The 15711-nt window shown below is 44.2% G+C and overlaps 1 protein-coding gene across 1 annotated transcript; it reads right to left on the bottom strand.

Annotated features, from left to right (window-relative positions):
* Nucleotides 1–1222: 1222 nt before the first annotated feature.
* Nucleotides 1223–15515, bottom strand: rps19 (ribosomal protein S19). The gene is made up of 6 exons (XM_083661517.1): nt 15494–15515; nt 14014–14084; nt 10964–11064; nt 8109–8292; nt 4144–4198; nt 1223–1287 (listed from the first exon to the last, which is right to left on the bottom strand). The coding sequence occupies exons 2-6, from the start codon at nt 14082–14084 to the stop codon at nt 1249–1251; spliced, it is 450 nt and encodes a 149-aa protein (XP_083517643.1). The 5' UTR covers nt 15494–15515; the 3' UTR covers nt 1223–1248.
* Nucleotides 15516–15711: the final 196 nt, after the last annotated feature.

The raw sequence follows: 15711 nt of genomic DNA, 5'->3' as shown, positions 1-15711 counted from the left end.
TAAAACTGCTTGTTGCACTGAATGAGGCCATGTTCAGACTAGGAGGCCAAATCTGATTTATGAACTTTAGTGACCTATTAATGACTTTATCCAGATTGGTTTTATGAGTCTGGACGCGCCAAGTCTGATTTGTGTCACTTGTCCCAAACCACATATGGAGGTAGTTTCCAATCTGCTTTTGACTGATGTGTCTTGAGTGCGGACGCGCAGATCCACCAAATCTGATTTGAACGTCACTCGCAACTCATCATCAAATGCTTCTGCGCAGGAAAACCACGTCACCAACGTACATATTTACTGACGCCCACGTCATTACCATAGCAACCCATGCAGATAGGCTGTTTAGGTCTGGACACACAGATCCGACTTGAGAATCAGATTTGTGGCAGTGCGGACACACTCCCAAATCAGATTTGGGGAACCAATCAAGATAATGATGATTAATGACTTTATCAGCAAATCAGATTTGCCTGTAATGTGAACATGGCCTGACATTCAAACCAAATGGCTAGAAATGAGTAGAGATGCACAAATATGAAAATCTTGGCAGATACCGATAACCGATATAAACATTGCTGTTATGGCCGATCACCTATATTTACCAATGTTATATGATCCGTTTAAAAACACAAAGCATAAAAACATCAAATGTTGTACATACTGAAAAACATGTACACACTGAAATTGAAAAAGTAATGCATTTCTTTATTAAAATGTGTAAAAGCCCATAAATCTGATTTACTGCATTGTTTCCTCTCAATGTGAACATTTTGGCCGATACGATAACTGAGATTACCATTGCAACATCGGACCGATGCAAATATGTAAAAAAACAAAAACAAGACTAACATCGGCCGATACCGATATGGATTGCCGAAATATCGTGTATCCCTAGAAATGATCTAAATGAGATTCATACCACCAGTGTGCTTTCTCCCATCAAGCCTGGTTCCCAGAACATTCTGCCTTCAGAAGAGGAGAGGAACTTTGTCAGGTCAAGTAGCTCACTCTCATCTCCAGTCTCCCTCTCTTGCCAACAGAATTTGGGTAAACAGTTTTGGACATGGCCAAATGAAATCCAGCCCAGCAAAGACTCGGCCTTTCAAGTAATTGAGCGGCAGAGTACTTCAACATATTAAGCAGCTCATCCTCATCCTCGTCAGGTTCACCTTGATTGACCGCATAACGAGGTTAAAGAAAGAAACAAAGAGGACACACTGTCTTTGACTTTCTCCAAAAAGATTTTTTTTATTGAACAATAATTTTTGTCTTGTTTGCAGCGGCAACCTGTGGAAACAAAAAAGAAGAAGAAAAAAGAAAACATGAATTCAAATGTATTCAACCGTTTCTGGGGGAAGAGATGCTCAAGTTAAGCTCATATCAATGGAGTCACAACACTAACTAGCTTGGGGAAATTGTTTGCTGCCGAAACACCATGCATACTATACATAAACACCATACTGACAGCACATGACAGGAACCTTTCTTGCGGGGATAAAAAATAAAAAATAAAATAAAATAAAAAATCTTAGAAAAGTCATCAGAAAGTACAACACACAGAAGGGGGGGGGGGGGGGTAGGCTCGGTGCAGCAGGCAGGCGGAGGCGGGGCTGGGCCCAGGTCTGCTCATCTGCATACTGCTCATTAAGATGGGTAAACAAGGAGAAAACTGGTGGCATACGGCGGGCCTGCCAAGCATGAAATTCCCTCCTCATGTTTACCCCCTTTACCCTTGGATTATCACGCTGCTGCTGCTGCCGCCTCTCCTCTGATTTCTGACAAGACACAAGCGCCATTTGTCTCTTTTTTTAGTGAAGGCGAACACACAAATCCAGCAGCGCACCACACAAGACAGACAAGGAGTCGCTTGGCCTCCCGTAGACACTTTGGCAGAAGGAGACGTGCCCAAGGACAACCCTGTTTTCAAACGCTGGCTACAATGACACTGGTGGCGCTGTACGCCCATAACGTAGACAGACACGGTGCTGTATCAAAGCACAGAGATTATATATTGGTGATGAAACGTGATGAAATATTTGTGATGCTTTGAAGAGGGGGGGGGGGGGGGGGCACCACCTTGATTGGGTCTGCACTTCAGATAAAATGGCAAGACAGTAGGGGTGTCAAAAATAATCGATTATAAGATGCACCGCGATGCGGACCTGCACGATTCTGCATCGATTCACAAATGTAAAAAAATCTATTCTTATTTTTTTTATAATCAAATAAATAATGCAGTTGTTTATTTTAATTATGGATCATAATACAATGCAATTCCAAATGCACTTTTATTTTAAAAGTAGCCACACAGTGAGAAAAAAGAAAGTGAGAAAAAAGAAATCATGTATTGCGGAAAAAAGTGATGCATCGATTTAAGATGCATCGAGATGCATCGATTATCGTAATCAAATCGAATCGTAGCCCTCTGCATCGTAATCGAATCGTGAGGCCAGTGAAGATTCACAGCCCAGACAGTAATTCACGACGCAGGTGGGCAGAGAAAACAACCTTTGCCTGGCCAGCATGAAGCTGGAATACGAGTGTGAAATGGAAGCATTTGAGTTGGAGCTCTGGGCTAACACCAGGCTGCAGCTCTCAAGGAACAGAGATACGGTGTCAAGGACAGTGCGTAGTCACCTCCTTTATCTTTTGTTAGTGAGACAGTAGAACAGTGTTTTTTGTAAAACAAATTAAAAACAAAACATGTATGCGGCAGTTGTAAACAGCAGTCACCCACCACTACTTATAGCGGTGATGTGTATGGTAGGGGGGGCGTCGCACCATCATTTCTGCAGCGCGGAATTATTTTTAATTGCCAGCAAACAGCAGGCTAACGGCTATGTGGGCGGCCAAACTCATCAGTCAGAGACAGAGGTTTTGACAGATAGATTTCTGTCATTCGGCTGGTTTTGAAATGTCTGCAGCAAAAGGGAGCCGCAAGGAGGGGAAAAATTAACAATCATATCAACAATATAGCAGGGTTTCTCCGTTGCATCTTTTTTGTAATCATAACACTACTGTATACTGTCTGTTACGGTATACTGTCTGTTACTGTATACTGTCTGTTACTGTATACTAGGCCTGCACAATATGAGGAAAATCTGCGATGTGCGATAACATTGTTCAATATAGCGATGACGATACGACTTGCGATGAACAAATATTAAAGTATGCATATTAGCTATATAGTTCCTATGTCTTTCTGCTTTAATAATGCTAACATAGACCCCAAACATAGCCTATGCCCACTGTATAAAGACATGAAATACACACTGACTCTAGCTGAAACTACACACAGCGTGTTTGGGCTTTGGCAGAGGGGCGGAGCGCACTGTTGCAAGGGAAAGGTGTATGCTGGATTTACAACACAAGACAAAATGATCAGATGCTGAGTGGGAATGCATGACGCATGTCAATAAAACCACTTTTGTTATTCATTGTGTTTCAGGCAGTCTTTGTGATGTGTTTATTGTGCATGTTCATATTGAGATGACGATGAAAATACGATTAATTGTGCAGCCCTACTGTATACTGTCTGTTACTGTATACTGTCTGTTACTGTATATTCAGCGCCATTTGTTTCCCAAAACAAACACCTTAATTGGCAGAATGGATGTTGATTAATCCGTCCCTCGAGACTCAAGACAAAGACAAAAAAGCAACACTACTCCAACAATACTCCATTGACCTTTCTGTCCTTCAAAATGGATAGAAATGTGAGGACAACAGATGGCTCTCGTGGAAAATGACTTGAAATCAGCAGACATGCAACAAAGCATGGATGTGCCCGCCTCCTCCACGCAATGAAAGTATTTTCAAGGCGTAGCAGCAACAGAGTTGCAGTTTAAATGTTGGTGTCATGAAAGGTGTTAAGCTGATCTTTCCTCGCTTGTTTGCTTTGAGTGATTTTAGATACATCAGTGATGCTTGTAGGACGCAGCTGTTTGACTGTTAAAAAACAAATCAAATTACAAAAATATTGAATGGGGGGAATCAGTACCAGCAGATACTCTGTATTAAATGACTCGGATCGGACACAAAAAGTCAATTGGGACGTCCGTAGACTTAACCGATGCATCTGGGCACAGATCCCAGCTACTTCCAATGACTAGATGGCAAAGACTGGAGGGTTTTCAATCTCACCTGGCCAGCAATTCGGTCCAGGTCTCTGGTTCCCTGGGCCGTTAGTCTGCGACCACTGAGGGGAAAGACAGGACATGGAGATTAAAACATTGAAATGAACATAACACAGCACATCAGCCTGGTCAAAAAGCACTACACAAAATGGCCATATCTTCAATAACTACTTCTATATCAATAACTACTTCTATATGCTCCGCCCATATGTTCAATAACTACTTCTATATGCTCCGTTGATCACAATATTGCTGTCAGGAAGATCAATTTACCAATTCTACACGTTGGCAAAAATCACTCACCATCAACACTGAAACAAGGGTCAATAAAACATTTAATTATATTTTCCTGCTCACTTGAACTGAACAAAAACTGTGCCAATGAATTAGTCCACTTACTACAGAGTGATTAATCTTTCACAGTAGCGCTCAGTAAAATCATGATCATGACTTTAACAGATCTCACAGCGACGCCCCCCTGAAACTAACGGGTGCATTTGACATCATGGCTCTGTTACGATGTGACCGCCAAGAGGAAACTGTAGTGACTGTTAGAGATGGGCCGATACCATTTTTTTCAGACCGAGTACGAGTACTTATGGGTACTCGCCGATACCGAGTACCGATACGAGTACTTTTTGTTTTTGTTGAGTAACCACTTATTTTACCCCCTTTTTCCCCCCAATTTCGTTTCATTGTCATGCCTTGTACTTTTAATGATACTGTAATGTTCAATTACCACAATGAAAATAATAACACTGCTGATTCTTAACACGTTCAGTGCCAGCGACGCCATATGGCGTCATTAGAAATTTACCGTACAGTGCCAGCGACGCCAAATGGCGTCATAACTCCAAATTGTTTTTTTGACGGGGGGGTGTCGATCTAAGCTTCTTACGTCGCCTCTAACAATATTGTAGCTATTGGAGGTCGATAACCTATTTTACAAACCCATTAGGTGGCGACAGCACTCTCCTGATCAGAGAAAAAGGAGCCAAACACACAGAAATAGTCACTGGGCAAAATGAGGAAATCGCATCGCATCCGTCCGTATGCATCGACGTGCCTCCATAAACGAGCACAACGCCAGCTGTGCCCCCAGCAGCAGCATCCGCTGTCACAACTGAGCACTTCCATGTACGCTGCAACAGCACATTCACATAATCAGCATTATTATTTCCGAACTGGAAGCATGCCAGCCCGTGACAAACACACGCGGAACCAAAAAGCTGAATGTCGCGCACCATTCACTGTGTGTGCGCAGCAAACTCAGCAGAGACTGAGAGCCACCAGACACATAAGACACACCCAGGAGGCGTGTGCAGTTGAGGGGGGGGGGGGGGGGGGGAGCACGGAGAGCAGCAGAGCAGCATACACTTCACCCAGACAGACCCAGACATCAGAAAATTCGCTTCAGAGTCAGAGATGTGCTTGAAATGTTTAATTTCACAAAAGGCTCATTATCTCAGCTCGTAGAAAAAAAGGTATATTTTTCGTTCAATCAAGCTATCTTCTCCGGCTCATAACTAAAGAACGGAAAATGGGATCAATAAACTTTTTTTTGCAGGTGATAGAAGAGAGTCTCATCGTTATTTGTGCGTGTTCAGTGTTTACATAGTAATTAATAAAAAAATTATATGACTGTTTTAAAATGCATTGCGGCCTATGTGGCACAGCAAGCAACCTTTTGCCCAAGGGCCGTGGCACTGAAAGTGTTAAGATACTGTTTATTTGTTTACAGTTTCTTGACCTTCTTTAAGCAGCACACACCAGCACAGCCAAAACCCAAAACAGAATTGAGTACAACAGTATGTTAAATAATAGTAAACAGTCAAATAAATGCTTAGTAGTCACTCTCTGTAACTCTCTCTGTAACTCTCTTGAGTTTTTGTATTAATTGTAACTTACACAGTACTCGGGCCAGAGTATCGGGACGTTCTCCCGATACCGATACGAGTACTTGAGTACGGCATCGGCGCCAAGTACCGATACCAGTATCGGTATCGGCCCATCTCTAGTGACTGTCCATGTCCACTTGAACACAACGGCAAACACGACAGCCGACGGGCAACTAGCAGGTACGTTGTGCGCCTGTGTGAGACCTGAGTCATGAAACAAAGCAGTGCGTGCCTAGCGTTACGTTACCATTTCGCTCACTTAAAGGGTTTCGTAATATAACTACTTCTATTCGAGAATATGTCTGATAGAAAGTTGCAAATGGCCCTGGCTTTATCAGCCCTTATCTGCTCTTTTGCTTGTGGAAGAAGAACGGAAGAGGCGGAGGTGCAAAATAAGGAGAAACTGCACTAAACGGGTGATATGATGCAGTGAGAGGCACATCATTGTGGAAATATGTGTTTTGGAATTATCAGATAAGATGGAGGATGAGCACAGCGCTTTGTGTGTGCGCCCTCGTTTTTCCACTACCCCTGACCAGCCAATCAAGATTGATTTCTCTACCCCTGACCAGCCAATCAAGAGTGATTTCTCTCCCCCTGACCAGCCAATCAAGAGTGATTTCTCTACCCCTGACCAGCCAATCAAGAGTGATTTCTCTCCCCCTGACCAGCCAATCAAGAGTGATTTCTCTAGCCCTGACCAGCCAATCAGAGTGATTTCTCTCACAAACAGCCAGAAAAGCCAATATCAAAGCAGACTAGAGCCAACTGCACACGGCAAATACGACAGCGACAGACGGCCAGACATGGCCAACTGTCGGCTTGGTGTGTCTGGGGCTTTAACCCATTGATAGCTGATGCAGCATTTGTGTGTGTATCCCTTTAAGACCGCGAACCGCGTTCGGTCTTAAAGGGATACACACACAAATGAGGGATATACACGCAAATGCTGCATCAGGTATCAATGGGTTAAAATGCCACTGAATGACTGAAACACTAGTTAGCTGGCGTGCACAAGTCACGCTGATTTCAACGGTCAAATGTGTTTTGAAATCCATTGCTTGGTTTTTGAGAACATTTTGTTTTAAAACTCCTAAACTTGGTCGCTAAACCAGAGATACCCTGAGTTGCTAGCTGCCATCAAGCCGCTATAAACCTTATTCGATTGACGTAACTCACGTACGGGCACGCCCACCGCCGCCATGTTCTTGACATCGCGCTGCAGCTCTCAAGTGACAGCCTATGTAAGAGCAGCGTTTATAGGAAGCTAGCCGCCGTTAGCGTTACCTGTATCGTCCCTGTTGTGTTCGGATGGTGACCTGCGTTACACACAGCTGTAGTAATGACAGCAATAAAGTCCCCATGGTTTGTTTCTATCTCTACCGTCCACAGACGTGAAGGGAGCGAGACGGAGGATACGTCAGCAGCACAGGAGATGTGTGGATAGTTAGGAGAGACAGGTGAAACTTTCTGACTTACTTACTTAATTCAAACTTACCGTACTTTGAATTGCTTTATCTATGAAATGTGCTATATAAATAAAATTGACTTGACAGCTCCTCAGAGCAAAGTCTGTTCACCTCGTTCTTTTGTTGATTTATTACAGACATTAACGGCAGCATACAAACAACAACTGTGGGGTTTTTATTGCTGTCATTACCATCGCTATTTTGTAATGGAACAGAAACGACAATAAGGCTGTTACTACAGTAGTTGTCAGCTGCAGCGCTGTGTGCGCGCAGGACGGTATGTCAACAATATGGTGCCGTCCAGGGTTAGCGAATAAGGTCTATACCGGGCCGAACTGGGCTGGTACCCTTGAGTCGCAGCAGGGGCATCTGACCTACTCTCACGACTCGCTACCAGACTGACTCGGTTAGTCGCGCGGTGGAGTGATTGGATCCCGTTAAGTTTCTATTTCATGACGACATGCACGAGCATGAGCTGCGATTGGTCTACTTTTGCGGGGACAGGCTGAGGCAGACATACAGAAGACCCTGGTGTAGACGGCTCCATTCCAGCGCCTCCAAAACATAAGAAGTAAATTTTCTAGCGTAAAATAAAGTGGACTCACCCGTTGGGATCCTTCTCTACCATCTTGAGCAGCTCGAGGGACTGCAGCACCTTGCGCGCTACGTTCTTGGATCCTGCGCTGAAGTGAGCGGGGCAAACGCCGTTCCTCATGCGGCCTCCGTAGATCTTGGTCATGGAGCCGACACCAGCACCTCCACGCAGGTACAGGTGGCGGACTGTGGATGCTGAGGAGAGGCAGGAGAGATGAGAGGGTTAACTCCAAGATGGAGATGCCAGTTTGGTTAAGTGGGTGTGTGTGACCACAGCAAATAATTCTGAACAAAGGAAATGAATGACAAGTACTTTAGTCTCCGATAACTACTGTGAAACTGCCCATGGGCAAGTGGAACCTGGGTTGTGTTGACCGCACTGGCAGCAACCGATGTTAAAGGCTTGCCCAGGGGTGGAGCGAGATTCGATCCACCGACCTCCCGCTTCCAAAGCGCACACGCTAACTAGGGGTGCTCCAAAAAATCGATTCTTGAAAGGATCGCGATTCTTAATGCCACGATTCCTGGATCGATTCCCAACTCCCAAGAATTGATTTTTCTTCGTATTGTATTGGACGAGGCAATGTCACATTTTTAATGCTGTGGTTGTCTTTTGTCTTTTCGAGTTGCACATGAAGGCAGCACTGCACCGCGGAACCAATGGTGTCCGTTGAAAAAAAAAGCACGTGATCCACTCATCATAGGAAGAGCGGAAGGGCTCTTGTTTACAGAACTCCGTTCTGTAAACGCACCACAACACAAGCCAACCTAGCTGGCTGTTATGCTGGCACTGCGAGACAAGCTGTTATGAAGTCACATAAACAGATGCAATTAAAATGTCACAGACGATGGTTTTGTACACGGGAGACAAAGCTACAGTTGCAGCAGACAATAGTGCTAGCTAGTGTTAGCTGGCTGGCATGAATGAGATCGCTAGTTAGTATTTTACTGTCGATGGCTAGAGCTAGCGATGTTAGCATTAGCAACACCAACGTCACAGCTAGCCACTCACAATCTTCAAAAGACTTGACTATCGTTATGCATGCTGTCTGGTAGACCATTTACAAGTTAGCAGCTATCTGAATATGCGGCTATGGTTTCAACAATCTTTGCTTCATTTATCAAACTAATAGCAGCTAATGTTAGCTGGATATACTCAACAACACCCAGTGTGTCTAACGTTTAGTAGTCTTTGGTCAGTGGTTTTCACTGGATGCATGCAGGGCACTTTTGTCTAACCTGATGCAGGTGTTTATTCAGAACACTGTCAGTGTCTGCCCACTGTCACCAGCCTGCCTTACCATGTTACACTGTGGGATACGTCCACCACATCAGCATTATAATATAAAAGAAAACTATTTGTATAGCACCTTTTTTAACACGTTCACTGCCAATGGCGAGTTGACTCGTCAAACACAATCCAACCAATCGATTTTTTTTTTTTGACGGTGGGATGTGCATCTAACCCTTTTACATCTCTTATATAAGTATTGGACGTGTACAACCCATTCCACCGACCCACTAAGTGGCGACAGTGCTTTCCTGACTAGAGGAAGGCAAGCAAAAAGCAGTGTGACGAAGCCATTCTCATGAAAATGGATTGGCGAAAACGCTTTCGTTTTCGCGCTGATTGCTGGCGGTGCGGGTTTGCAAATTTGCATAATAGATTACCGGTGGAACACACTTTGAAACACGCAGCATAAATATGACCAGAATCGCAAAAGCTTCATCAAAGCTCTCAACCAAAACTCCAAGAAGCGAGCGAGTCCATCCAGACTTCCTCAATGAGCGGCCGCGCAGACAGGCAGGAGCAGCAGCAAAGCAGTGAGACTGGTGACAAGCTTGTGACATGCCCGCTGCAGCCAAGAAGAACGCCCACGGAGGGAGGAGTTGGAAGCAGAGGGGGGTTTCCTGCTGTTATGGAGGAAATTACTGTTCAAAACTATTGTTTAGATGTCTGACGTCTTACTGATGCCAAAAATGAATGGTTAAAGTGACTGTTCTATCGAATTTCACAAAAAGCCGTTTATCTCAGAATAATTTTCCAGACGCTGAAACCATGCTGTATTCAACTGCTAATGCTTACATAACTACTAACTCTACAAACTAACTCTTTTAGACAGAGAAAGCACACATTCTATTAGTTCTTTTGAGATATTGTGTGTTCACAAAATCTTAGCAGAAAAGAATCCTCGGGTCTTGAAAGATGAGCCAGAATCCTCAAAAAAACTCTCTGGCAGAACCTACCTACAGTAAAAAAAAAACGGCTGGCAGTGAATGTGTTAATAGTGATCAAAATGTTGGCTTCCCACAATTATGAAAACAAGCAAATCGAAAATCAAGATAAAACATGAACCTTTAGCAATGTATAGGCTATACTACAACAAATGTGCAAAATAAGTCAGTTGTAAACTACATATTGGCATGCCTGCTAACATTAGGGTGTGAAACCAGGGAGATTTTCTGGGGTATCGGCAAATGCCCCCCCCCCCCCAAAAAAAATCTGATCGGTCACTCAGGACCTCCAATATATCCATGATGGATGCATTGTTCTGTGGATTTATGCTGCCTTGTTGTGAAATGATCACACTGAGCCCGCTACACCCTTTTGATTGATATCAGGAGATTGAAGAAATTACCAATCGGGATCACAGCAGAAGGGTTACAAATAAGGAAGACACCCACGAAAATCAGAGTGTTGGCAGGTATGATATTGGTATATTCCTCAGTGTGCCTTGTTTGTTAAATATATTTGCAAATAATCCAAAACATCCCCAGAAATCACACGGTTCCAGAGTTTCCCTGTCTGGAATATAGCTCTGAAAAGTCCAGGCCCTGCAGGACCCCTGAGTTTAGGAAGACCTACCAGATCTGATGTAGAACCAGTTCTCATCACTGGGGGCCAGCTCCTTGTGCTTAGCCAGCTTGACAAGGTCCACCCAATCTGGCACCTTCAGCTTTCCTGACCTGAGCAGAGGAGGATGGTGTGAGTATATTGGAACCATAGAGAGCAGGGTCACTTAAACTTGTTTTATGCTCGCCGTGCCGTGCCAGGCAGGCGCAGGGGAGGAGCGCGAGCGTCAAATGACATCAATGTGTTGGGCACGACCCCCGCAGCCGCACAGCACGTACCTGAAGATTTTTCTAGCAGCGCGACCTCCGCACGGCTTCTCTCTAAACATGGGCGCTTTCGAGCCACTGAGCCCTGAACACTGAGCTGTTTTCACCACATTTCTTGACCCATGTGGTAGGCTAAACTTTGATTTGCAACTGTTCATTTTTAGTCATTTCAACAAGTAAATGTGTTGTGTTGAGAGAGATTAAAAGCAGGCTATCAGGGCTAAGAACTGAAACGGCTATTCAGTAAAAACAAGTTTGGTGATTCATTCATGTGCTGATATACGGTCGTTTGAGAATGAAAGCGCACTCAGTACTGCACATAATAGCGTTTCATTGTGACTTTTCATGGGCTGTTCTCACTATTACCATTGTACAATACATGCTGATCACTTGGCTGCCATTCTGAGTATAAAAGCATCTGCCCCAGCGCGGAGTCCGCACGTTGCCTTGCGGAGCCTCGCTCGCAAATAATGAGACCTTTAGGGCAGTGGTTCTCAAATGGGGGTCCGGGGACCCCCAGGGGTCCGTGGCACTTTGCCAGGGGGTCCGCGAAAAGTTTTCAGGAAAATAAAAATAAAAAACTTTTTTTGTGCAAAAGCTTCATAGTTCAACGAAAATATTGTATGCTTTAAATCTAAAATGGTTCATGGATTATCCATGAACAATTTTAGGATTACATTATAATCTAACAAAGCTATCAATTTAAAAGTCAAGCACGTTACAATTAAGCTTAGCCAAAAATCACAAGTCAGAATGAGGGGGTCCCCGGTATATTTTCTATCTTGTAAGGGGTCCTTGGATGAAAAACATTTGAGAACCTCTGCTTTAGGGTGTATTCACACCACTGGGTCGTTTGTTTTTTTTCCGATTTAGGGGCTTAATTGATACAATTCTTCCATGTGTGTTCACACTGCCACAAATCAAACGGTCCAAATAGTATTGCCAAGCCTCCTGGATTGGCCAGGAGACACTCCGGTAGGCTAATAGCCTCTCGGGCTGGAAAAAATAATTCCCAGAGATTTGCCTATATGATTATAAAGCCGTTTTCACACATGCGTACCGGAAAATTACCTGTAAGTCAATATCGGACATTTCCCTTCACACCTGAGCGCTGCATGTGTGAATATAGTCGTCAAATTGCCTGTATGGCGGGGGGAGGGGGGAGCTTATTTTGGGGTTCGGCAAAACTCCGATGGTGAAATAAGTTCGCTTGTCACACAATAAATCACACTCGTTTGACTTAAGAGGGCATGTAAGTTGTATCCTTCACATTCGCTAACCAGTCTTTGAACTGAAATATTTGAAGAAGTTGGGATCCGTGTCTGAGAGAAATCGCCTGGCTGGTTCATGTTTATCCGTTCACCTGCGTCGTGTTGAAGCACTTTTTACAGACTGGCTTCGTTTGATGTGTCCGGGCTTGCCTTCGCTGTCGGCAACGTAAGCAAATTTCGCTTCATGCATCTGCTTACAAGCGTTGGGCGGCTTGCAAGACTCGAACAAGCCTTTGACATTTTCGGTGTTTGTGTCCCTGTCAGGCTGGACTGAAGGACTGGCCAGAGTGCGAGCAGAGGGGGGGGGGGGGGGGGGGAGCACGCCCACACATGAAGCAGCGCAATTGCACGAAGCGAAATGTGGAAGTAGTTTGCTCTGATGTGCGCGAATGATTAGATGATGGACGCTGGAAGTGAACGTTAAGCAACGTGTGTACACCTCGCCCATGAGAGAAGGACCGGCAAATGACTGGACCCGTTTCACACTTGTGTCCCTTATCGCGGCATACTGACTGGCTCGAAACTGGTGAAAAGTCTGCGATGACGGGGGAACGCTTATACCGGAAAACAACTTTCACACATGAAGGCATTAGACCGCTTTCCGATCATTTAGCGGTAAAAAGCGCATGTGTGAAAACGGCTTAAGAGTGTGTTTCGTTTGACCTACATTGTAGGCTACATCGGGCGTGCGCCGTGCGAGGAGAGAGAAAGAAAGAGGGAGGGATCGAGAGAGAGAGAGAGAGAGGGAGAAAGTTATTTATTGATTTGTTTATTTATGTAGCCTATGTATGTATGTATTTATTTAGGCTATCAGGAATTTGGAGATAGATTATTTAATGGAGACCAGATAAGTTGATCGAGTTCAAACTGCTGATGTGATGATGAAAAAAATCCCCCAAAGTTTATCAATGCAAACGCCAGTTTCACAAGTCGCCAAAACAGGATCTGAATGAAGATATTTTTAAACAATAAAAATGCTCGTTCTTCAGGCCATTACACACAGCGAGGCTGACCACGGCAACTGTTTTATCCAAAAATGTGCACCGTTTCCTGCAGTTGTGTCGGATCACGTTCTCACCACAAACGAACCGCGCCAGAGTTAGTTTAAAGCGGACCGAGACCACCCTTTCTTGGCGATCTCGGTCCGCTTGTTTTGTCCCGCATCCGAGTGCGATTGGTGTGTTCACACTGCCCCAAACGAACCGCACCAAGGGGGAAAACGCTGTCTGTTTCGGAACAACTGCTCCAAACAAGATAGGTGTGAATACAGCCTTACTACCACTCTGGCAGCATGTATTGTACCTTTCTTCTGTAAGGCATGAGCTTATTATTTAAAATGTAATACAGCTCAATTATACAATACAAACAATTGAGGTATTGGCAAGAGTAGGAAAATCATTTCCACTGAAAACTGTACATTAGCCACACAAACACCCAGTCCAGCTATATTCAGTTTTGTATTATTATTTACCACAATGCTGCGCAAAATCAACATTTGTAAACATAGTGACTGACGACTACTCACTTCTTCAGGAAGGCTGCCAGGGCACGGACAAAATCCTGCTGGTTGACGTCTTTCACTGTGACACCAGGCATCTACGGAAAACACAGGGAAGCACAATGTAGCGTCACCGACGCCAAACATGACCACTTTTTTGACAATATTCAAAAATATCAATATCAAAATTCTGTTTCAACTGCTGCTACAAATGATCAAGTGCTGTTTCCACTTAGTTTAATGGCTGAAACCACAAGTCAAACTTCTTATCTTTCTGGAGACATCTTGTTTTAATCATTCACTATAACCGTTTCCTTACCAGAGTCTGGGAAGTGACGTTATTGCTGGTGAAAAAGCTGCGAGCTAAAATACCCAAAGCTGACCATTCCTATCTGAACATCTATGCTGCTAGCGTAGTTTTGCAGTAGCCTGGGGTAGTTTTACAGGGCCTTTCTTCTTCATGGTATATTCTTCTTCTGTGGTGCCGTCGCCCAAGCGGCTCACTGCTACTTTCTCTTATCAAAGGCACTTTCATAAGATATTTGGACCTTTCATCATGCACATTTTAATATGAAACTTTACACATAGACTGTCAGATATCTGCACATAAAAGGGACTTGCGACAGCGGACAATTAACCTCTTGAATAGCCCGCAAAGAAGGAGCAAGTACGTCACTCGTGTCCCCAAACTAAGCTGTCCGGGTTTGGCGATATGTGTCCGTGAATGGCGTTGGTTCCGTTAATCCATGCGAGGTAGTTTATGTCGACAATAGGCAACAATGAGCTGGTTATCAAATGAATGATCTTGATGGTTACAGTGCGAATAGTCAGACGTTATCACTTGGCTTGAGGTTTCTTATCACTGTCACTGTAGTCGTGCAATGTGTGTGTGGATGCTGGAGCCGCTCAACTCAATGCATCTAGCTGGGGAATAGCGTTACAGTAAACGACTGACCATGTAAAGACCTGACAATTTAACAGTCCGACTAGTTCGCCAACATGTACAGCTGTTAGTTAACGTACATGTGCAGCAGCACCTAACGTTACACGCGGACGCTATGAAACCGGCTTCTAATGATGCTAATCAAGCTAGGCGACGTTAGCTACCACGAATTGCTAAGCGATAGCCCTGACATGTCGTGAACCTCACGTGTATTGGAGCCACTGACATTCGATCAGACAACAATTATCTAACGTTATAAACGACAATTATTTTGGTCAAGATACACACAATTGATTTTTCAATAAACGAAATGTAAAAAAGGCACAGCTAGCAGGCCTCACGCGGTAGCATGGGGGCAGCCATTACTGACAGCATGAAGTATGAGCGCAACAAACGAGACGAAATCTCTTTAAACACTACTTAATGTGTCACACACTCAAGTCGCGTCGCATGCACTTGTTCATAAATATGTAATAGTCCACCCGGTCAGATTTCGAAAGTGAATTGTGGACGTTTCGCCATATTTTTCGTAAAATACTTGGGGGAAGAGAGATATGCATTTACCTTGCTTGTGGACAGCGAAGGGAAGAGGGGTGAAACGGGGTTTCCAACCCACATTAAAACGGGCAAATCTCGTTCCTTCACGCGAGACCACGGCGTTGTTTTTTCAACCGATTTCACTCATCACAATCTAGATGACGAATCACAAACTAGTCCGGTTTTCTAAAGCAGATTCCAAAGAGACTACTCTGGAGAAGACCATACAAACTATACTATTTCAT

Source organism: Poromitra crassiceps (assembly GCF_964638095.1).
Source record: "Poromitra crassiceps genome assembly, chromosome: 26".
Lineage (NCBI taxonomy): Eukaryota > Metazoa > Chordata > Actinopteri > Beryciformes > Melamphaidae > Poromitra > Poromitra crassiceps.
The sequence above is the reverse complement of the archived record's forward strand: the minus strand, read 5'-3'. Positions and strand labels throughout refer to the sequence as shown.